Consider the following 23,138-nt stretch of genomic DNA (forward strand, 5'->3'; position numbering starts at 1 on the left):
CCTCCTGTCCTGCAACAGGAATCAGCCTGAAAAAGGAGTATCAAAATCCAGCCTTGGATTCAAACTGCAAGATGCTTTTCCAAGAACAGCATGTCCTGGAGGCTGATAGGTAGGGAGGCTGACAGCTCATCACGCAGCATTTCCCCATTGTGTGGGGGTTTTTTCAGTCACAGACTCCCTGCAGCATCACCTGCTGTGTGATGCTTGAAGGGTCACATGGAGATCTGAGGAGGTTTTAACCGATGGCTAATCACAGGCCTGGGTTTTGTTTGCTTGGAAGAACTGAGCTCAGCAAAACTAAGCTGATGGGTAACTTTCCCAATCAGTCACAGTCTAATGATTTTCCTCTAAAAATGCTATATATGGCTTGATGCTGCAAACAAGTGCGCTGGATCAATAGTCCTGGCAAGTGAAACTGCCTCTTTGGAAAGCAAGAGGCACACAGGGTAGATCTTTGGAGAAGAGCTTCTCTTTTTTTCTTCCCTCACTGCCAATTTCTTTTGCTACTTTAACCTCTTTAGCCCCAAATCAAGGCATTTCTGAAAATCCCCATCAGCCAGAAATTTAGTGCAGGCCACAGTGTTCCAGTTTCCATGGTATGCTGCCTTCCCCAAACTCCAGAGCAGCCTTCTCTAAGAGGCCTTGGAAAGGATGCACCAAAGCCATCTGTCCTGCTCCCATTTTCAATTAAGCTGGAACTATTCCTTCCACGGCTAGTATTTCCTGTGGAAGATAAATTCTTGGTTGCTGTTCTAGGGATGCATGGTATTCATCTATGAGGTCTCCCTCCCAGTAGAAAACTGGCACAAAACAAATTAATGTATATTTGTGATGCCAGCTCTGCACAGGGTAATTTTCACACCGGCACTAGGTCATCCATTGTCACATTCCCTGATGACCAGTAAAGCCACAGAGTCCCCAGACTGAAAGAATCAGGAATTTTCTTTTCCATGCCTATCAAAGGAGCAGAGGTCAGCTCTGTGCCCTGGCTGGATGCTGGGTTTGGGCTGTAGGGTGTCATGCTGGGTGCTCACACAGGCAGAACAACTTCCAAATTGCTGGAGAAAGCTCCGGAATTATCTCAGGGGTGAGGCAGGCTAAGGAAAGGAGCTGAGGCCAGCAGAAGAACCAATCCCAAAAAGCCAAAGCAGAAAGTGCTCTTTTAAGAGTTCACTCCTGTTTAAAGCAGCCCAGTGCAAAGCCAGAGCAGGGAAAGGCCTGACCTTCCTGCTTGGGCTGCTTGGCCCACAAGATCAGCCCCAGCCAGCCCTGTCACTCCAGGGGACACAGCACCTCAGTGTCCCTGGGCTGAAGCAATGTCCCCTGGAGCATCAGCCCTCCTGGATCCCACTCGTACAGAGAATTTACTGTTAGTGGGGCTGTGGCACAGTGCTGCACTGAGTGTCATTATCACTGCTAAATGCTGGTGGCCTTCACCTGACTTGCACCCATTACTGAGATATAATTCTCTGCTAACCTCAAAAAGGGAAGGGGCGGCCAGCTTCAGTAAAACCCCATATCCTTCCTTTTCTATCACTAAATTACCAGGGTTCTGCCATGTTGAAGAGGGACACATTGCACGTGCTGGCACACCTGGGAAAGTCAAGAGCCCAGATTTTTTCCAGTCATCAGGAAATCAAACAAGTAGCAATTTTTTTTTCTACAGAAAATATTTATTTGCAAGAAATGAAAAGCATAACATACTTCACTACATACATATTTAGGCTAAAAAAGCAGGTAGTCTGTTCTCTCACAGAATCAGGCAGATGATTTAAAAAGAGAAAACAGCAATTTCTTTCCACCCAATGGACATGTTTGCAGTGTGAACAATCAGGTGGGACCATATCCAGATGACAGCACTTGTACAAAAATAGAAAGGTCACTGAACACAGACACAGAATTAAATAGACATGGCAAGAGAACATAGATATCTGCAGTCAGAAGAGGCCCTAATGAAGTTTACTGAGGAGTTTTGAGGGGGGGTGGTGTGCTTTTGCACTAGTATCACTGTCCCTGTCATCTTAGACAGTTTTAAATGTTTGCACAAGCCCATAGGAACAGAGGGAAAGGCAAACACCAGCTTAAGTGCCCTAGGGGTGTCACAGCAGAGTGACTGCTCTGCACGGCCCAAGGCAATGGAATTGGCCATGGATACTTCTCTTCAAGAGAGCACCACCAGGTAATTTACCCTTGGAAGGCCTAGTGAATCTCAGGGAAACTGGGATGTTGCAGCACCCTCTGAGAGGAAACTGCTTCCCCTGGATTGCATCTCACTGTGCCCAAGGGGTGGTTAGGGCATCAGTGCTCCCAGGGGCCACCTTTTAAGGCAATTTACACCCATTTAAAAAGAAAATAATAATTAAAAAAGCATTCAAAGCCATAATTCTGCTGACCAAAAATGACACCAGAATAGAAAATAATTAGTTTTTTGTACCAAGCCAGAACTGGTCTCTAGAAAGGCCATACAATCTAGGCACACACACAAACTGACACAGTGCAACAACATTCAGTCAACAATTAATCACAGGACAGTCTTCAGAGCAATTCACACAACAGTTTTACAAGTGCTCAGTGATGTGGAATGTGAACAGGTTTCAGAGAGAAATGCCTGGACTTTCTGCTGCACAAAGCCCAAAGTGCCCCATGTGTTCAGGTAGATGCCTTTATTTAGCAACACTTACTACAAGAAGAAAACTCTGTGGTTTTGATACCTTTTGATCATTCACCATGCCCATGTGTACAGATGCACACACACACACACCACACACACACATACACATTCTCTCTAACTGCACAAATGAAGAGAGCAAGATGCCATTATATCAGCACCACTGATTAAAGTCTGTTATGGTAAAGTCAGATATGAGCAGAATTCTGTTTAACAAAATTCAGTACCTGCCTCTGCTTCTCCCTCTCTCTCTTCCACTCCCTTCATTATGGACTTCTAAAGGCTCAGAAAGATTTTTACCTGCTGTTTAGAGGGTGAAGTGGGATATAACATAAAGGTCAGGTATGCATAAACAGGACTGCATAGCATTAAAGAGCAAGGGGAATAGGAGTGAACCTAAACCTAGCAGGTAACTCATGAAAGAGACTACCACTGCTGATCTAGGCTATTACTGCTGATTTATGGAATCAAAAACTAGAAGGCTTCCCTGTGATACAAGCAGTCCCTTCACCTGCCTCTTCTTTCACCCTTTCTGTAAGACAGGTCTACAAATTCAGCTATCTCATGTTCTGTTCTCACCTCTTTAGTTGCAGCTCTTGGAGGAAGAATCTGGAGATTGGTTGTAGGTCAGACAAGAGACTACTGTTAATAATATCCAAACTCCACTCAGCATCAGATCCAAGCAGTATCACAAACGAGTTGCCTGAATGATGCACTTTTTCCTACACAGGAATTTCATTCATATATATATATATTATATATATATATATATATATACACACACACACACACCTTGGTAAAGCAAGGTATATATATAATTGCATATATATATATATATACATGTATATGTATATATATACAATAAAAATGGGAAAACCAGATTGCAATTTCCCTCTCAATCCTGGAGTCTATAATGGATGCTGATCACCTAAGCAATGCAGTATTAATCAGGATCAACCTTCAACAAATTCTCTGAATGCCCAATGTCACTTTATTGGCCATGAGAAAGCCACAAGATGGACTAAATCCTTACATTTTCTTAAGTAAGACCTTACTTAACACATACATCAGCTCATTCCCCTTTGCAACCCCCAAAGTTGTTAAGCCTTAATGCTAGATAGTGCAAAGCAGCCACACATCATAGCACTGCACTGTTATATAGGCTGGGACAACTTTAGTAGCTACAAAGTACTGACCTATCATTTCACCTTCAGAATACAAAATGTTCCCTTTTTAATTAGTGACTCAAGAAAGAAATATTTTAGTCACCAGGAGTATAAAAATACTCTGTATTCCTCTGTTCTGAGCTGCGTGGGTTTTGAACAATGGCCTCTTGGCATTAGCTAGAATCTAGAGCCCAAATACTCAGTGGAAATCCCTCCCAACATAGCAATTAGCATCATTCACTCACTTGACCTACATTCTCAAAGTGTCTAGACAGAATTCACCACTGATAGCTTGGAGGGATGGGAGTGGAGAGGTGGGTTGGTTTCTTTAGCAGGGGAAAAAAAAAGTTTTTAAGTTTTTAGATGAATTTTTGTTCTATGTTAGAAGAATCAAGAACACATTAAGATACACTGTTACACAGAGAGATGTGGAGGAAGAGGTCCCCTGTCAGTATAAATCAGACCTGCAGCCTTCAAGAGCAGTGTGTGAGAACCATGCTGGTTGTATCAGCTGGGATCTGGCCGAAGAACCTCAGCCTAATCCATTAGTCTGTGCTGCTGAAAAATATTGAGTGGTACAGATGAAATGAAAGAAGTGCAGCTAAGAACTATAAATAGCCTGGGGGGAAAAAAACTGAACACCATCTACAGCCTAGTAACAAGGTTAGAAACGTCACATGCCCTGTGATTCAGACTTTTGATATATACATGTATATGTAAGATAATGCCCTATATTCCTTCATAGCTTATCTCCCTAGAAGCAAAGACCCAACAGATCTAAACATGCTCTAAAGCTACAGGCCAAAAGGTAAGTTTACTAGCGTGTATAAAATTGTGCTGATGAGCAACACAGCCTTACAGCTGAGGACTTCAAGTTTATCACTAAAGTCCTCTACTGGAAATGGAAATTATGTAGCACACAAGGCCTTTCTTACCCTGTCCATACACACACATATGATTCCACAGCACCAAGTCACTGATCAGTAGAAAAAGCACACTGGCAGAAGGCTAAGGCCTCAAGTAATAGAGCTGAACTGACTAAAAGCACTTACTGGCATCCTCCCTGAACATGTCTTACTACTCCTCTGCCCTTAACTCAGAGCACAGAAGCTGCCTGTCCACGTGGTCTGCAGTGCATCAACATTCCCAGGGGGGTCACCCCTGCACGCTGAGGCTGGCAGTGTCCTGCCTCTCCTGTCCCCTGCTAGGTACAGAACATGGGCACAAACCCCCTCTGGAGGTTGTGGGTCCTTGCCACACAACAGCCTGTGAGTAGGTGGTGGCAAGGGATTCCTGGGCCCCTGGCAGAGAAACCTGTGCTGTTAAGGCCCCTGAAGAAAAATGATCACAAACATAGCCAAGTGAAGCAAAGCTTTTCCTTATTATAAAGTAACATGTAATACAATAAATCCCCAAGCAATGTGTTTGCTAGGTCAAAAGATTCCCTAAAAAAGAGTACCTAAAAATAACTTAAAGGAGTACACAAATTAAGATTATAGTAATATACTTACAAGAAATCAGAATGGCCAAACTGGCTTGGATGGATTAGTATAGAGGCCTGACCCAGACCATGGCCAGTTTAAAATGCTCAGGATGAAAACATAATTAATTATCTTCCAACCAGATTTGAACCAGAATGCCCAAATTAAACCAAAAAAAAGGGCAAAGTTTTAATGGTGGCCAGCACAGTAGGCTTCAGAGAGGAGGAGCTATTTTGGTTGTGCAAAATCATCTATCCTTTAAGAGCTGAGAAATAATTCCACTTTGGTTTTCACACAGTGAAGTCAGCCAGCTGTATCTGCAATGGGAGGTGATCCATTTAGCTGGCAATGGGCAGGAGCTCAGGCTGCACAGTGCAAACTGCAAGACTGGTAAGTGGTGTTGTGCTTCACACCCTGGGGCCTCTTCTGCAGAACATTTAACCACTTCGTTGCCCTCAAAGGCAGCAAACCAAGGGTGCTCTGGGAAAAAAAGACCATTTGAGGGGCCATTTGAGGAATTTTCTAAACTATGACCTTGCCCACTTATGCTGACCAGCTGGGGTCAATCCCAGCTTTCTCCTGTCACTTTGCTGACCTCAAGTGGCTGAGCAATGCAGCCACCCCTTGTGGCACTCACAAGTGGTCACTGTTTATGTGAAGCCTTAAACCATTAAAAAAAAAATATACAAAAGTTGTTAATGGATACTGAAATGATGCAGAGAACCCAGCAGGATCACTGTGAAGGGAAACAGACTTTATGGTGGAAGCTGACCCATGCCAAGATGGGAACACTTGCAAAGCAGACTACAACAGCATTACTCCTGTCACTGTCACCTCAGGTAAAATAATAAGGCACTTGGGTAGAAGGACAGGGCATTACCTAGAACAGCAAATCCGCACACCAGAACAAGCTCATGGAGTCAGGCACTTGTTTCACTGATGTGAAACACCCTCTGAAAATGGCACAGGGAGGACTGATCCACAGTCCCCTCCAATTCACCAAATCTCTTCCATTCATTTCACTGGATTTTGAGTCAGGCCTGAGGGTGGCAAATAGGATGCTGAAGGAAGAAAGTCTAAGGAGAATGAAGAACAAGGAAGGGGCTGGTGCGACAGCTGCTGTAATAAAATACAAATTCAATATTTTACAAAATAGAATAGTTGCAAGAAATATCTACTGTACATAGTAAAAAATTATTTGTAAGGCTAGGTTAGTTTTTCCCTTATTTATCATTAGGAAAAAAAAATAAAAGAAAGAAGAGCTTCAAATTACTTTTTTCTTTTTTTTAATTGACTTCTTCTGGTAAACTGTTAAGCAGCTATGCTAGCCTGCTGAATTAGGATTTTCACATTAGATCCATCCTCAATGGAGCAGGAGTGCCCTTCTGTAGGAACCAGATAAAGCCCTGCTCGAAATCTGGACTGAGTTCAACTATGCCCTGCAAGGACAAACTGCAAGAAGCACAGCTCAGGCAAAGGCATGACCAGGCTACTGAGAGAGAGAGAGAGAGAGAGAGAGAGGGAGAGGACACTTGAAGACAACACCACGGGATAAGAAGGATACAAAGCATGGAGAAGAGGACTGGACCAGGATCAGACCTGAATGCTGCTCTTGGCTTTCTCAGTGAGCCTGGGCCAGTCATTTCACCCCCCCACGTGCTTATCTCATTCCTCTTTTGACAGGTCTCCTGCCTACACAATCAGCTCCTCACATCAGAGGCTGTCTTGGCATACAGCTAATACAGGATCCGCCACCTCTAGGCATGAGCTGGCCTATCTGTACCAAAGCAGCTGGTCTCAGATCACACCTCTGGAAAAGCAGGTAAGAGGAAAATAAGACACATGGCTTTATTTTAGGACAATTCAAGCTTAAGGGAAGGAAATGGGCACTCAGTGATGTTTGTCTGTCCAATTTCAGGGTCTGCCCAGATCACTTGCAGGGTTAGGAAAGCTCAGTTCTCTTCATTGCAACTACCTGAACAAAACTTTTCAAAGCTAATAAATACTATTTACAACAGTAACAGGAAGATGGCAAGGAAAGGAAAACACAAGACAATCTGAGACCGGGTCTACACAAGAATTTTCATCAACCAGCTAGAAGCCAATAAATTAAATTCATACAGTCCTCTCAGGAGGCACTTCTGGTTTAAGCCTTACATTGATTTAGTTTGTTGGGAAGGAACTGACTTAAGCTAAATAGATTAGCCTTAAGCAGACTAAAGGGCATCCATCTGAAATATTGCATAAACGTAACAAAACCTGCTTTCTAAACAGATATAGTTAAACTAGTGTAATTCTCCCACACAGTGTGTGGTAAAGACAGTGACTGATCTTTGCTTAATTTCTCAAGGGTGGAAGCAGGGAAGCCCACCAGGACTGCTTTCAATGCACAGAGAAACCTACCCTGCTAAGTGATGAAGAGATTGGAGAGGAGAAGGGAAAGAGCATGGGGAGGACAATTCAGCAGCATCATGGACCAGCCCTCTCCTGCCGGTGCTGTGAACTCAGCAGTGTCAGGGCCCTTTCTTGTCCCCTCAGCAGCAGGTTGCACATGTGCTTCTCTATCCCCCAAAAGGCTCAAGGGCTGTAGACCAGCAGGCACAGAGCTGTGGTGAGACTCTAAGCACCATCATGCTGCATCTCCTCTCTCTCTCCATTACCTTCTCCCAAGAAAACTATCACCCACATGCTCCCATTGGTTTTGCACAATTCACCCTTCTCCAGAATGTCTTTGTGCTCAGATCAGGCTGTGTGCATGCACAGGCACACACACCCACCAGTCACTGGCACGCTGCTGGCATCATCTGCCATCATAATTCAGTCCTGCCCTTGCAGTGTTAGACAGGAAAGGGATAAAAGCAGAGACAGGGACTGTGTGCAACGTGAGGAAGGGAGTTACAAAGACAAGAGATCCCATCTGTAGTCACAGCCTCATCAGTCAATGCAGAAGTTGAACTCCCTCTCTTTTGTACTTTGGTTCACTGAGGATGACAAGTCAGGGGAACTTTGGTTGAAAATATGTGGGAAGGAGGGAAGTCAAGAAAAAAGGCCTTTTTTATTTTTAAGAGGTGGCATTGACTCTTCTATCTATTTCAATTATCTTCAGTGTTTCATTTCCTTCTAGTTCCGAGTTGACTCTGTAGGGAACAAAAAACCAAAGGTTAATGCTAATAGTAATTTTTTTAAGTACATATCCTGCTTGATTTGGCTAATGCTGAAGAGCCCTTCAGTATTTAGCAGCAAGGTATTGGTCAGTTAGCTGGGTGTGGTAACATACTGAATTATACTAAAGCAGTCATCTCTTTGGTTCTAGGCAAGCAAAGGTGCAGCAGAAAGAACCACACACATTTAAACCAGTGACTCTCTCTCTCTTCAGAGGCCTGCAACACTTACATTTATGTTAAAAAAAAAGCAAACAAAAAAAAAATCCCTTACATTTATGCTAAAAGTGAGGGAACTTAGTGTGGGAACTTAAGTAGTCAGATAATCGTACATGTCTGTCTCTTGAGACTGAGTCCTGCAAACTTTCTGCAGTAATGCTTTAGTAAAATCACTGCTACGAGAAACTCCAGCTCTTCATGCCCTAACCTCATTGAAATTCCAGTGAATCACAACCTCACACTTCCATACAACTGCCAAAAGCTTATTCCTTTGGGAAGCACACAAGTAAGTGCTTTAAAGAAGTGGGTAGGCCCAACTAACAGGCTTACAGGGGTTAGGGTTCTGGCAGAAGCACTGAGTTTGGTAGCTGTATTACTACAATTCTGTTGCAACCACTTCTCCAGAGCAACAGTGACTCTGCCTATAGGCTCCCCAGATAAAAGCCAAACTCTTACTTCATGCTTCATGGTGCCCAGCACAGCTGAGCTGCCAGCCTAACCTCTGGCCTTCAGGCATGAACAAGAGTGACGCAGAACTCCCGAGTGACAAGCAGCCTACCCTGCACTCACCTGTGCTGCTGCAGGCCCAGCAGCACTGATTTCTCTAGCCTTGTCTCGTTGGTTATTGTGAACTGCATGATATCATCCTGCTGTGTCCCTGGCACAGCTTCCAGGGACAGTGCTGTGAACTTGGAGGTGTCTGTCTGTCTGTCACTGCGGTCTGCAAAGGAGATCGGGCTGGATGGCTCCTCCAGCTGTTGAGGCTCTTCATAAATTAGGAGGCTCCTTGACCTCACTGCATATAAAGACAGAAGGCAAAATGAGGTGAGCAACAGACAGCTCAGAGAACAGCCCTGGTCATTTCAGGAAATGGAAACTGTTAGGGTAGAGCCAAAGCTGCAAAGGCCTTTTCATAGTAATTAACTGGCAATTTGAGAGCTGAAGAAAGAAACCACAGGAATGGTCTAGGTAGGGATCCAACAGCCCTAAATTATTCAAAAAACAAGAACAAAATTAAATAATAACTTTGATAATATATTGGTTCATTATGGTTATGTAATACTAACAGTTTCCCATTCAGTCCCTTGGACTCTTTGGTGACACTGGCAAAGAAATAATTTGTGCATTTTAACAGTATGAACATCTGCTACCGAGTAGAAACCCTGCTACTTTTCACAGACCACTAACTTTAGTTCTGCAAAAGAGGCAAAAAGTTCTTCAAACAGAAGTACCAAGCAGGCTAGTGGGGAAAAGGTTTTGCTCATTTTTATGAAGTCGGCTGCCATCAGCATAGTTTGCCAAGCTATCCTTCTTAGAAAAACACAGGTAGATATTAAAAAATGGCCATTTAAGGAGCAGAAATGCAAGAGGTACTTGAGAAGGGGATAGGGAATGGGTGTCTAAAACAAGTGCTTAAATACAGCTGAGCAAAGAGCAAGACTGGAATAGCTGTCACTTACCAATGGAATCTGTGTAGGACTCTGGTGAGGAATGCTGCCTGGGCAACACCATCTTTGTAGCAGAAGGATATGGCCCATAGCTCTGAGAGAAGCTGCCAAAAACTACTGCAAAGCACAGCACCACCATCTGGCAAAGGGAGGATGCAGGAGAGGTGAGTGCACCTGACCCACATGCGCACACGAGAACTGACATTTTATCAAAACAAACCATTTGGGGCCATCCTCACCACTGCACACCTAGCAAAGGCACCTATACAATGACAGCTCAGTGCTTCAAAGGGCACATCTCAATGCTGGGCTTCATTGTCAATGTCTGCACCATTCTGACCAGCTGCCTTTTTTACTCACAAAGCTGAAATGCAGATAAAGCTGCCATGTGTGCTTTACAGGCACTGCTGAGGATTTCCAAGGTTATTTCTGCTGCTGGCCCCAGTCTTGCTTCCAAGTGACAGTGAGGCTAGACTGGGAGAACAGCTTACACCTTGTAAATTATTTCCATCAATTTTCAGCACTTTATGTATAAAGGGATCTTGATAGCTTAGTGTAAGGAGGGAAAAGCATATGTTTCATTCTATTCATTTTCTTATCTTGACTACTACTACTGAAATAGGACAGAGGTAGATTTACAGCCTCAGTCATATTTTGATTTGGTTGAGCAAGTTTATTTTTATTAGTATCAAAAGTATGAGCCTCAAAGGTCACTCTCATTTTTATTTTACAACCCTAGACACCATTTCCACAATACTGCAGGAAATAATAAAGTGAGTCCCTTGGAAGAGCATTGCTCCTTCTTTCACCACTGCAGCACCCAACCAAAACCACAAGCCCAGTCTCCTCCAGAACTCAGTGCCTTCCCACAACCATTAATCTTCATCAGTCACAAGTCTCACCTCCCTCAAAATGGTTAAATCATGAAAAGGAGTTCCCTAAGCTGCAAATTTGCCACTGAGAGGCTAGAGGCTTTGCAGAACAAGAGATGTGCCTTGAAAGAGATTCTCCTTCCCTCAGAATTCCCAGCCTCAGGGACACTCACCATAAGACAGGTCCCTGTTTGTGTGCTAGCTGCCTTACACGAGCGGGACACTTTGCCAGCAACCACGGCTTGGAGTCTCTGCAGCTGCTGCAGAAGGGTTCTGGAAAGCAAAGACAACAGACAAGCATCACACACACTGACCTGCTTGTTGGTTAAATTAATTTCTGTTTCAAATTCCACACATGGCAATAATACAGCATTTAGGATAAAGCAGAGATAGTTAAAGTCTTCTCTTTAAAATCACTAGCAAGGAATGGTTTTAATTTTACGAAGTTTTTATATGAATTAGCACTGAAATGTTCAAGTCTTTTTTTGCTTTTCCCTCAGCTTATGTCCCTGAACATATAATTCTTTAGTACTTTCAGTAAGTTTTTATAAATAAAAATTATATTTTCAGTGTTTCTCTACAAAATGGCACATTAACAACTGAAACTGCTCTGCATGCAAGTGACCAGCTGCATATATAACCTGACTCTATGTCATGAATTCAGCAGGTGTTTTGCCATTATTTTTAAAGATGCAAAATCAAGTTTATAACCGCTCAGTTAGTTTTCAAAACCTTCAACTGGTCTAGTCAGTTATCTAGTTGGTTATCAAAACCCCCTTTTCCCCAAATCTTGCTATTTAGATGTTTAGAACACATGCTGCCTGACTTTTAAAGAGAAGAACTTAAAACCAGACATAGGCACAGACTTCACTTCTTACATTCATTTATTAAATAAACACTTTAATGCTATTTGTTAAATCCTGCAGAGTTGACAAAAATTGCAGATGCTTCAAGCAGCTCCTCTGATTGTGTCTTTCAGAGGTCCCAACCACAATGACCATTCTCTTGTGGCTGGATTCAACAGACCCAGACCAGAAGAGCCTTTCTGACTGTTTTTTGGTGTTTTTTTTACTTTTTCTGCTGTTGCATCAATTACTACAGTCAGAACACAAATAATTTAAATGGGAAATTATCTCAAAGTATGATTGGTACAGGATTTTCACATCAGTCTTTTTAACAATCTATCAGTAACCCAAATGCCTGTCCTCAACACAAACATAGTATAATTTTGTATCAAGATGCTAAATTTTCTATTTGTTCCCAAGTTTACTTTTCACTTCTATAAGTTTCACAATCTACTGTGGAGGATACCCCACAGAAACTCCAGGTGACAGTTTTGGAGGCTGTTACGTCAAAAGCTAAAGCAAGAGGCAAGGTCAGGATGTCAGAGAAAATAGAAGGAGTATTTTAAGACCAAACTGGCTAAAAGCTAATTGTAGGACAGACCCAGAGGTGCCTTCACAGCTCAATATACACTGGTCTGCCTATTTTCATATATTTTTTTAATCATCAATGCTCATTGCTAATTAGGGTTTAATGAATTCAAGGACTTCAGGAATACATTCTGAAATGAGCACAAGGCATTCTCACAGCACAGATTTATCTGGGCCAGCAGATCCTTCTCAACTTGTAAAGAAAGAATATCTTGAATGCTCTTGAGAGCATGGCTTACTTGGCAACTCAGTATTTAAAAAAGAGAGCGATATGTCCAATGCAATCCTTTATTCAGTAATACAGAAGACCACAAGCAAATTAAGAGATACAAACAGTGTCCACCACCTAAATGAGACCATCCTAATTCCCTGCTCCCTTTGGCATCTCTTCCCAGTTCCTCCTGACATCCACTGCATGGCACAGGGCTCACCAGACTGGTGCACATCATTTCCTGGCACAGAACACCTTGCCTGCAGTACTCCCACCATGTGCTGTGTCAGACTGCAATGCCCTTTCAACCCTGAACTTTCTGTGCTATTTTGGAAGACTAAATCTTTCCCCCATTTCAGGCCTGACTCACTGGGCTCGATGCAGAGCAGCTCTGCAGAGTGAGGAGGAAGGAGCTCTCCTCCTCCTCCTCAGCTCGGGGGCTGGCAGCAGCAGCAGCCTTGAAATGCTGATCGTTCCTGCCACTTTTTGTGGAGGCGTCAGTGAGAAAACAGCTAATGGCTGGTGAGGAAATCAACAGAGAAGAGGCAATTCTCCTCAGTTTGTTCATCTCTGCCTTTTCATGCTCAATTTAAAAAACCTGTTGGGCAGAGTGGGCCCAGAGAGCTGATTACAAAACAGTCTCTTTGGAAAGTGTAATTAGGCAGGTATTCTGAGGTCTTCCATAGACAGAGGAAGATTCATCCTCCACCTTATTTACCAAATACCTTCACAAAAAATGTCTTTCTTCCCCCAGTCATTTATCTGTTTGAGCAGTGCTACTGTTTCCTTCTCAACAGACAAGGACTCAGTGTTTGGAGCTGAAAGATACAGGTGCATTTGCAAACTGTGAGCAAGAACTGAGGCAAGAACAAGAAACAAGTTTGATCAGAGATGACATCAGTTTATCCTGTCACTGCCAAAATGAGACACTCCTTGGTGCATTTGCTCTCTGTTTCAATCTGGAATGGTGGAAGACTGGATTCTGAGGTCAGAAGATTCCCATGCAAAAACTTGTGACTGGACAGCTGCAAGGGTGATCTGGATCAGGAGAGACAAAAGGAGCAGATCTCTGCTCTGCAGAAAAGGGACTTCCCTAAAACTATGATGCTCCCTTCAAACACCAGTAGAAAGGCCACAAATGCTTTTAGTGGAACACACTGCTTATGGCTAAGGAGCAAATGCAATCCCAAGACAGCATGCTAAGGGGGTTTGCACCCAGAGGGATGATTTTCACTGTGTCTGACACATTTCCCAGGGATATTCAATTAGAGGGTCAACTCTGTAGGAGGTGTGAGTGTGCTTTCACGCTTTTCCCTGCCAATGGAAGCACCTCATAGGAAAGCTGTAAAGTGCCTGAAGACTCCTGCACTTCCTTCCACATGCTGCCAGCAAACTCAGTCTGTCTGTGATGTCTTGGTTTTGGTGTATATTCAGCTTCAGAAGAGGCCTTTTCACTACCAAAGTATGGAGCAAGACAAGCCTTCCCTTCTGCTTCCAGTGATATTTTCATTAAGGAGAGAAAACTTGTCACTACAGAACCACCTGGGAGACGTCAAGTCAGCATTTCTGTTTAAAATCCAACATTGCTGCAAAAAAACAGAAAAACAACCAAACGACATCTGCTAGGGGACACCAAACACTTTATCCAAATCAAAAGTTTTTAGAGGATTATTCCTATTGTGAGAGGAACAAAACCCAATTCTGATAAGGAGAGAGAAAAAAATATTCTGTCTTTTAATTCTACACAGAGATTCCTTCTCTGCCTGTCCCATTTGTAGGAAAGGGGACAACTCCCAAAGTAAAGTTTTAACTAAAAGACCACTTAAATCCACAATCTTCCCATTTGAACTACAAAGAAAATCTCCAGCAATTTTCCATAAAAGATGTTTCAGTATGAAAACCAATGTCCTCTTGGTCTGAAAGTAAGGACTTACTCCAGGGCTGCCAAGCTTTGTCAACTGTTGTAAGGGTGGCCTGAAATCAGGTGCAAGATATCTCACTGCAACTTAAACCTAGATCCTTTATTCCTTGAAAACAATTTGCTAAAATGACTTTATCAGTCTCAAATGAATGAACAACCAATCAAATCAGTGAAGTCTGGCAGCTTTGGTGCTGATAAACCCTTGGTGGGTCAGACTGATGTGCAACTTGATCTTTAGGTGACTGGGAGTTGAAGAAAGGGAAGAATATCCTATTTTTATTCACAAGGCATTGCCTTTAAAGTGCTTGTTAGTGCAGATCTACACAGCTGGCTGCTGTTACTCCACGGGAATAACTCTGGCAGCCACTTGCATTCATTGTCCATGTGTGACACTCTCAACCACACATGCACTGGATCCTATGTCTATCATTTCTCCAGGAAAAGAGATCAAGATACTTACAAACACAGACTCAACAAAAGTGAGAAGCAAAAGCACTTCTCAACACATGATACCCAGAACCAGAGGTTTCAAAATTGTCTTTAAGCCCAAACAGGGCTCTCCTGTGGACAACACTGGTGTCAGAGAATGTTTGCAACCCTCTGGATCACTGGCAGTTTCTGCCTTTGGTCTCAAATGTGAGTGGTCAAGCCTTCTTGGTGGGTTGGACAACATAGTTCAATACCCAGCAAGAGCTTCTTCTCACACCCTTTGCTTTCTGAGAGAGAAGTGTCCCACATGCTTAGATTCTACTCAAACCAATGGCTCACTTGTGGCTGTAAGACAAAACAGGTAAACATGCAATAATGTAATGTGCTTCCTTAGTTTTGAGAAAACTGCCTAGGAAGGAACTTGGATGGGTTTCTTTTAAGGGATTGAGTCACACAAATTAGGAGAGATAACATATGCTAGTGTTCTAGTACTAAAGCTGACAAAAATGCTGCACTCACCCACTCAGAGTAATGAGAATTAAAAACTCTGGCATCTTGATCCCCAGCCTCCTGCCTTGTCTTTCAAGATGTGTGAATGCCAAGGGAAATGCTCCAGGATGCAATTTTTTTGACCACACCCACACCTTTGACATTACATCTCTTCAAACCCTGATTTTCAGGCTAAGGCTGGCTTTCAAGGAAGAATCTTCTAAATTTTTTCATGTTACTGAGAGTAAGGAAGGAACATTTTTATCAGAAAAAAATTCTTGTGTTTCCATGGTTTGGAGCCAGATTTTGAAATGCAAGCAGGGTTTCCCTGAAGTCTTAGGTATGTATCTATGCAAATGTTTTCTATATATAGATTAACACACTCTTAAAATCTGATTGCACATACTGAAAGGAAACTGCTGTTCAATAGTTGTATGTTTTGGAAATTGCTCTTCAGTTCCTCTCAATCCAGCTAGACTACACAAACATGATAGTGACTGACAGTAATACATGTTCATTAACTTTTAGATAATCAACTATAGCCCACCTTTTCAACAAGGTAAAAATCCAACTTCGCCTACATCTACAGTTGAAAGCATCACTTAAACATGTAATCTTATTTTCCTGTTATCTTTCTTCCACTCTTACAGTCTTTCACAATGGGAGAACAGCTTTGATGTTTGTAGATCTAATTTTAGATAATATGTTCAATAATGTCTTCATTTTTTACTGAAATGAATATCAAAGTTACAGCTAAAGTCAACTAGGGCTCTGCTTTGGACATATTAAATAAGATACATCTGTGCTAACTGTGCTAGGTACTTTGAGAGATAAAGTCCTAAACATATAAAATTGGGCATCTGACACACCAAACTGACACGAAATAATTTTGACCATCACTGCTCCAAAACTTAGATTCCTGACTGTATGTAGGAGATGAAAGTTTCAGCTACAGGATGCTGTGAAGACAAGTCCTGAAACACGTGAACAGTTTCTGGATGCCATGCCAAGGCTCTGTGCAAATACCAATGAGGAAATGAGACATTTTGAATTCACTGTAGGATGTGGATAATGTACATTAAACCAGGGCCTGGAAACATCCTCTGAATGAGACAGTTGCACAATTATACAGTAAAGAGGAAAAGTGGCTTTTTGGAGTTAAGGTGAAAAACTCTATAATATGATATGATACAAAACTGAGGTTTGATGAAAGCAGGCACTTTAACAAATTTCTCAGTACTTCACACATAAGCCTTAGCAGATTTTAGACACAGTTGATATCTAAATAGCCAAAACAGCACTGCCATGAGTTATAAGAATTTCTGTGCAGAAGGATGAACATCTGCTTCTCTGCATGAGATTACAGATCAATATCAATGCTATTGCAGAGGGAAGGAAACAATGCAACTCATCCCACATGGCCAAAGCATGAAGGATTTGGAGATCATATCACTTACCTAAAACTTTTTAGTGCATTTAGCATGAAGGAATTAAGATAATCAAATAACAGGTAAGGTGCCAAAGGTCCTTTCTGAAAGGATGAACAACACCAACAAAGCTTGAGTGCATCCTCAACAGCTCAGAGATGAAAACAGCTGGCCAAATTTATTTTAACAGGGGAGAACAACACCAGGGTTGATAACATGTTGTCCCCAAGAGGATAATCTACAGCTGCACCTTCTCTTAAGAGAAGTTGGCTTCAGTACCTTCTGGGACAGATTCTGAGTGAGACATCTCTACTCCACACCTACAGAATAGTTCCTGGTTCTTTTATGTCAAACCCTGGAGGACTATATAAGAGGCACAGCAATGGCTTGGCTCTCTTCAAGCAAGCAGCAGATGTCTTTATGCATGAGCAGTGTGTGGGAGACACTCTGCAGCAAGTCACAGTGCTACAGGGTCTAGTTTCATGAAATTAGAGATTGGATGCAAAGATTAGAAACAACACATGCCACTCAATTAGCAATGCACTGGCTGCCAGATCAGCTCTAGGGCCATTTTCCATGATTGTGGGGCTCATCTCCAAAACCCAGCCTCCCCCCACACTTCAGTGTCACCATCATGTTCCTTGGTAATATTCAACCACCACTGCAAATGCCTCTAACTGGGAAGTGTTAAGGGTGGGATCATCTGGTACCTACTCACTGGAATTTGCCACATTGAGCATAAGCCAGGATTGACACTGCACTCTCTCAGCTAGCATCAAATTAAAAGCTTAGCTATTCAACATCTTCTGCCATGTGTCCTTTGAAAAAGCCACCACTGAGTCACCCATTTTTTCAGAAATGAAGAAGCAAGAGGATGATTTTCACCTCCAAATGAAAGAAATTCTGGGGTGTGAGATGGTTAGAAGGGTGCACAATAATTGCAATGACATCTAGTAGTGTATAAGGAAGTAAGGAAGTGTAATGTCTCAGCTTAAGGCTTCCTGGTAAAATTTCACTAAATAAAGACAATTGGAAGAGCTGGACTGCAGGTTGTTTTTTTTGTTTGTTTGTTTTGTATTGCTAATTACACTCCCTTAGGCAGTGGAGGAACTCAGAGAAGAGTGCTAAAAGGTTTCTCAAGCACACCACAGGCTGGGGAGGCAGTTTAAGACTGCCATCAAAACTTCCATGCTTTACATCCCACTGCAGTCACAATAACTGGCCTTCCACATCCTTCTCTGACATGAGCCCCATCAGACACAGCTATTGTTCACACCTCAGTTGATCTCTTAACCACCAGATTTTCACTTTTCATGGTGATATGCCACTACCAAGTTCTGTTTGATGATATCCATACCTTACCTGTTAGTGTTCTCTAGGACTTCAACCTTCTTACGCAGCTCACTGTTTTCATTTGAGCAGGTCTCAACTCTGGAGACAGCACAATGGAAGAGAAATATAAAAACATCAGTTATTTATTCAAGTGATTGTAAAACAAGCCAAACTGGCTTCCACTGAGAGCTCTATGATCTTGCCTGCATTTAAAGAAACAATTACACCAATGAACCTCAGTTGTAATATTTAATCGCACTTCATAGCATGAAACACAAAGCAAAAGTTGCATTAGCAGTCTGGGAAAAGCCATGCTTCTGAAATCAGAGCCTAAAAATTCAATTTCATGAGGGCTAATAAGCCACGAGATTAAGGACAGTGCTCAAGACTGTCCCAAGACACTACCCCTTTCCAAACCACCCCTGAAATCCCCAAACTAAAGGACATTGTCATACAACATGTATGAGGTCCAAGTAAAATATGTGACTCCTAAGACAACAAAGAGAACCATCCTGAATAGCTTCAAGAAGAAAAAAGGGAAAGAAAATATCCTTGATATCTGGTATGCGTGAGGTGGAATTTCAGAAGAGTAACTCTGAGGAAGCGAGACAGAGCTATAAAGAGACAAGAAAAAAATGGAAATTACATCAAGGATATCACCAAAGATGGTACAAGGGTTTTAACAGAACCATCTGGTGAATTGCATAAGAGTAATACTAGAATATTCATCTCCTGGAAGAAAGATTAATTTGGGATATAAATCACTAAGTGGGGGTTTGGCTCCTGCTTGCTAAGGGAAGTCCATGGGTCACATGCTATTTTCCCGAGTCCTGCTTATTTTCCCAGGCAGTCCTGACTCACCCGCTTCCTATTTCTGTTTTCATCTGCACTAGAAGACAGAGTTTACTCACTCTGGATCCATCTTTCCCTGAACACTGCCTGTCCACTAGGCCAACACAGTCACCTGAGGTGAAGGCCAATGCAGCTGGGTCTTGCCTAATTTAAGGTGTGAAGTGTTGGCTGGCACATTAACTACCCGCTGCAGGCAGGCACAGTCCTGAGCCCGGCAAGCAGCTGCCAGGAGCAGGGCCTTTTCTCAGTCACTGCCACGAGATGGCAGCTGGCACTCTGTGCATGGAACTGTCCCAGCAGCCACAGCTGGAGCCCTTCCCAGTCCCACAACTAGTGCTATTGGCCTGCTTGAAACAGGAAGGAGGCTGGCTTACTTTTTTTCCAGACTGTCCATGTATTCTTTCTTTTTTCTTCTACTTTCCTGGGCAGAGATCTAAGGAAAAAGGATGAAAAACACCAAATATTTGCATAGAAAACAAAAGCATTAGAGATTAATTAATAAACTGCTAAAAAGACCCAGTGTTATTGGATTCAAGCATCTGTCTTGTTCTCATTTCTATTCCTGGCAAGCAAAGCACTGACTGGATCTATTTCCACATTCTGAAGCAAGGCTCCTCCTTTCAATCACACAAAAAAAGATCATCTGCTAACCTTAAAGAATAAATCAGATTCATCTGGAGAGAATTTCCCAGGACAAATACCAAAAGATGATCCCAGGATGATGTCCTGCATCCAGGACAGAAAAAGCCCATGGATGCATTAGAAAGCAGCTTTGCAGACAAAGACATGGGGTCCTGATGAACAAGTCAAACAACTGTCAGCAGTGTGCCCCTGTTGAAAAAGCAGCCAGCCAAACGTGGGTCTGCATCAAGGAGATTGTAGTTAGCAGGTCCAGAGGAGTGGCTCTTCCCCCTCTGCTCAGTGGCTGCAGAACCACAGCTGAGTACAGCAGTGCTGTCTATGGCTCAGAAATCTTCTGGATGTACAGAAGCAGGCTCAGAGGCAGGGCTCTGCTATAATAAGCATGCCAGAGCACATGACATTTCAGGAAAGAAAGAAAAAGATGGGCTTGTTCAGATTGAAGAAGAGAAGGCCAAGGAGGGAATCTGATTTATTGCTGTCTTCAACTATCTCGTGCAGCAAAGATGATGTCAGAGCTCTCAGAGGCACACAGCAAATGGCAAGAGGCATCAAATACAAGTTGCAGCAAAGGACATTCCAGTCACACATTAGGGTTTCTATTTATTTGTTTTTACCATAAGAGTGCCCTATTAAGGGAGCACAGTGCCCAGACACAGGGGACTCATCATCCTTTGCAGCAGTAAAATGTGACTGGACAAGACCCAGAGCAACCTACTCTAAGCTGACCCTGCTTTCCAAGCCAGGGCTATGACCAAAGGACCTCTAGATTTCTCCTCAATAGAAATGAGACCGATTCTATTTAAGTGGTACATGAAATGCACAAGATCACTTCAGAAAATTTTGAAAAAACACAGTACAAGACCAAATTCCAATTTAGTGCGCCCAAATTTATACCTCTATCTGCAAAACCTGCAGCAGAATATAGTAAGCATGAAATATGTGCTAAAATCCTCTAGAACAAGTGAGCTGGCCAGGTCTGAAAAAAACAGCATTCTTCCCTATCACTACAATCTTCCCCACATCAGAAGGAAAAAAAAACCAAACTTGCAGGGCATTTGGCATCCTTGGTATCAACTTTAGAAGTCACTGAATTCAGTGATCAAAAGACTAGTGCACTGAAATACACAGTCATATTTTAAATCAGGAAACAGAAAAGAACACCTTCCTCACCATGCAAAGAATACAGAGCTCTTTGCCCACCATAAGGGTAGGATTGTTCTGATTTTTAAATGGAGCCAAGCCACAGCAACTTGATACCTTGCCTGCTAAATACTCTATTGTTAATGGGGTCAGGTAAATACCTACACTGAGGCACACTCACACTGACAGACAATTTGATGGATGTGTTCAGGAACAAAGAAAAGCACTTTGTTAAAAGACAACTTACAGCATTCAACAGTACCACGGACCATTACTGCAGAATTCTGCAGCATTTTTTAAAACGAAGGACAAGTAGGAACCACCCAGCAAAGCTAACTAACATTTACCTTGTTTTTGATTTTCCTGCGGATTTTCTTTAGGACCTTCTCCTCTGCTTTTGTCAGGGGCAGCTTGGTAGGGATTGGGTAGCCCTCTGCTATCAGTGTCCTCTTCTCTTCCTCTGTAAGGATGAGGGGGCCAGTCCCCTGTAATTTCTTCAAGGGTTATAGATATGAAATAAAATAAAATAAAACAGTAAGTGTACACAGTCCTAGAAGAAAAGGTTGTTAGGGAGGAGAGGCAGCAGGTCTCCCACTTCAGACAGGACTAGGCCTACTAGAACAGCCCCCTGCAACTATGAATGTGTGGAAGAACTTTCAGGTAACTTCCATTCTGAATTCAAACCTTTGGGACAGGATTCCCTCAAAACAGTTGTTCTTGGCCCAGCTCTGTCACACTGAGGCCAACAGTATAACTGCCTTTGGCTCAAAGAGGGATAGAGACACATGAGAAACACTACTGAAAATCCCTCCCTAAAGATCACCACCTGCTAATGACACAGCGAGAGGACAGATGCAGATCTACCAGAGACAGGTCAGCCCAGCAGGGCTGGGCCCTAAGGCAAAACACAGTCCATGATGAGATAAACCTAGTAACACTGGGGAACCCTGTCTCAACTTGGAGGAGAGGCACATGCTGTTCCCTGTGGGAACAGAACAGACCAGTGAGCAAGAATTACCGGATCTGCAGTTTTGACCAGAGATGAATTCATCGAAACAACAACAGAAAGTTAGCAAATCTCTGTCAAAACCAGTAATTTAAAAATTAAAAAAAAAAAAAAAAAAAGACACACAGATAAATGGTGGAGGAGAGAGCCAGCTCAACTCACATGTGGTGCAGTCAGGAGAGGGGAATTGGAGAGCATCGAAGCCGCGCGCGACGCGACCTTGGCCGTGGCCTGGAGCTGGACTGGGCTGGAAGGAGGCAGCGACCGAGCTGGGCTCTGCCCTCCCTCAGAGTCACTGCCATGGCTGCTCGGAGGGGTGGGAGGCAAATGCAGGGGATCCACTGCTAAATGGCAACAGAGACAGAAAGTAACACAAGGGTTTAAGGTGTCCATTCAAACTGTTACTACAGCCACCACCACCACACAGTTCCCAGGACTAGGAGTGTCTGCTGAAAAATGGATCAAGCAGAAGCTGCAGCTTGGAAGAGGTTTGGAGCATGCAGGTCTCCAAAGAAGGAATGAAATGCAGCAGCTATCTTTAGGTTTGACAGGCAAAACAGGGCTCTGTGCATATGCTCCAGTCACTTCTACCTACACTTCAGCTTCTTCTTCAAATGCCTTCAGGTTCATGTATAATGTAAAGTACAAGCTCCCTGTTCCTGGGAAACCACACTAACAGAGGGGCTCTGAGCCAGCATACTTTGTCTCCAAAAACAATAGTATTTTCTAACTTTGCCATGGATTAAACAATCTGCCAGTATTTGCAAGGGAAGGGATCACATCCAAGGAGTTACATGATCAGGAAGGAGAGAAAGGCCTCCTAAGGACATGATTTGGCACAGCTGGGAAGTGACTGACAACCTAGTGACAGCAAAGGCTTCAATGCACTGATGGAGCAGGAGCAGCACAGGCAGCCACTACAGGAACCCCTCTCACACTGTCTATCCAGGGCCATAAGATAACCTCAGCTGCAGCCTAGAACCTGCTCTACAATTGTCAGCCAAAGTGGGGCTTATGATCAAAAGGGTCTGGACCAAGAGAAACAGGGCATGTCTCACCCACTCTTACTAAATGGACAATTTAGCAGATGCTCAAAACAGCCATAACTAAGTCACTCTTTCTCTGAGCTAAATTTATAGCAACTGAATTTTGAAGTAGGAAGATACAGGGCTGATTTGCCACCTTCCACTTCTGTTATGCTTTGCAAATTTAATTTGAAAAGATCTAATGGGTGGTGAGGG

The 23,138-nt window shown here is 42.9% G+C and overlaps 1 protein-coding gene across 2 annotated transcripts in view; it reads right to left on the bottom strand.

The window, feature by feature from the left end:
• Positions 1-1,651: 1,651 nt before the first annotated feature.
• Positions 1,652-23,138, bottom strand: part of CREB3L2 (cAMP responsive element binding protein 3 like 2) — a 75,223-nt gene continuing 53,736 nt past the window's right edge. The window contains exons 5-12 of one of the 2 annotated variants that reach the window (XM_059845934.1): positions 22,060-22,238; positions 21,239-21,385; positions 19,484-19,542; positions 18,288-18,356; positions 11,189-11,288; positions 10,156-10,282; positions 9,266-9,491; positions 1,652-8,452 (exon numbers count right to left, since the gene is read on the bottom strand). In XM_059845934.1, the coding sequence (XP_059701917.1) occupies positions 8,377-8,452; positions 9,266-9,491; positions 10,156-10,282; positions 11,189-11,288; positions 18,288-18,356; positions 19,484-19,542; positions 21,239-21,385; positions 22,060-22,238 (983 nt within the window). In that variant the 3' untranslated portion in view covers positions 1,652-8,376. Of the gene's footprint in view, positions 8,453-9,265; positions 9,492-10,155; positions 10,283-11,188; positions 11,289-18,287; positions 18,357-19,483; positions 19,543-21,238; positions 21,386-22,059; positions 22,242-23,138 lie in introns of both variants that reach the window. The other variant, XM_059845933.1, reaches the window with a different exon arrangement.

Source organism: Haemorhous mexicanus, chromosome 5 (assembly GCF_027477595.1).
Source record: "Haemorhous mexicanus isolate bHaeMex1 chromosome 5, bHaeMex1.pri, whole genome shotgun sequence".
Taxonomy (NCBI): Eukaryota; Metazoa; Chordata; class Aves; order Passeriformes; family Fringillidae; genus Haemorhous; species Haemorhous mexicanus.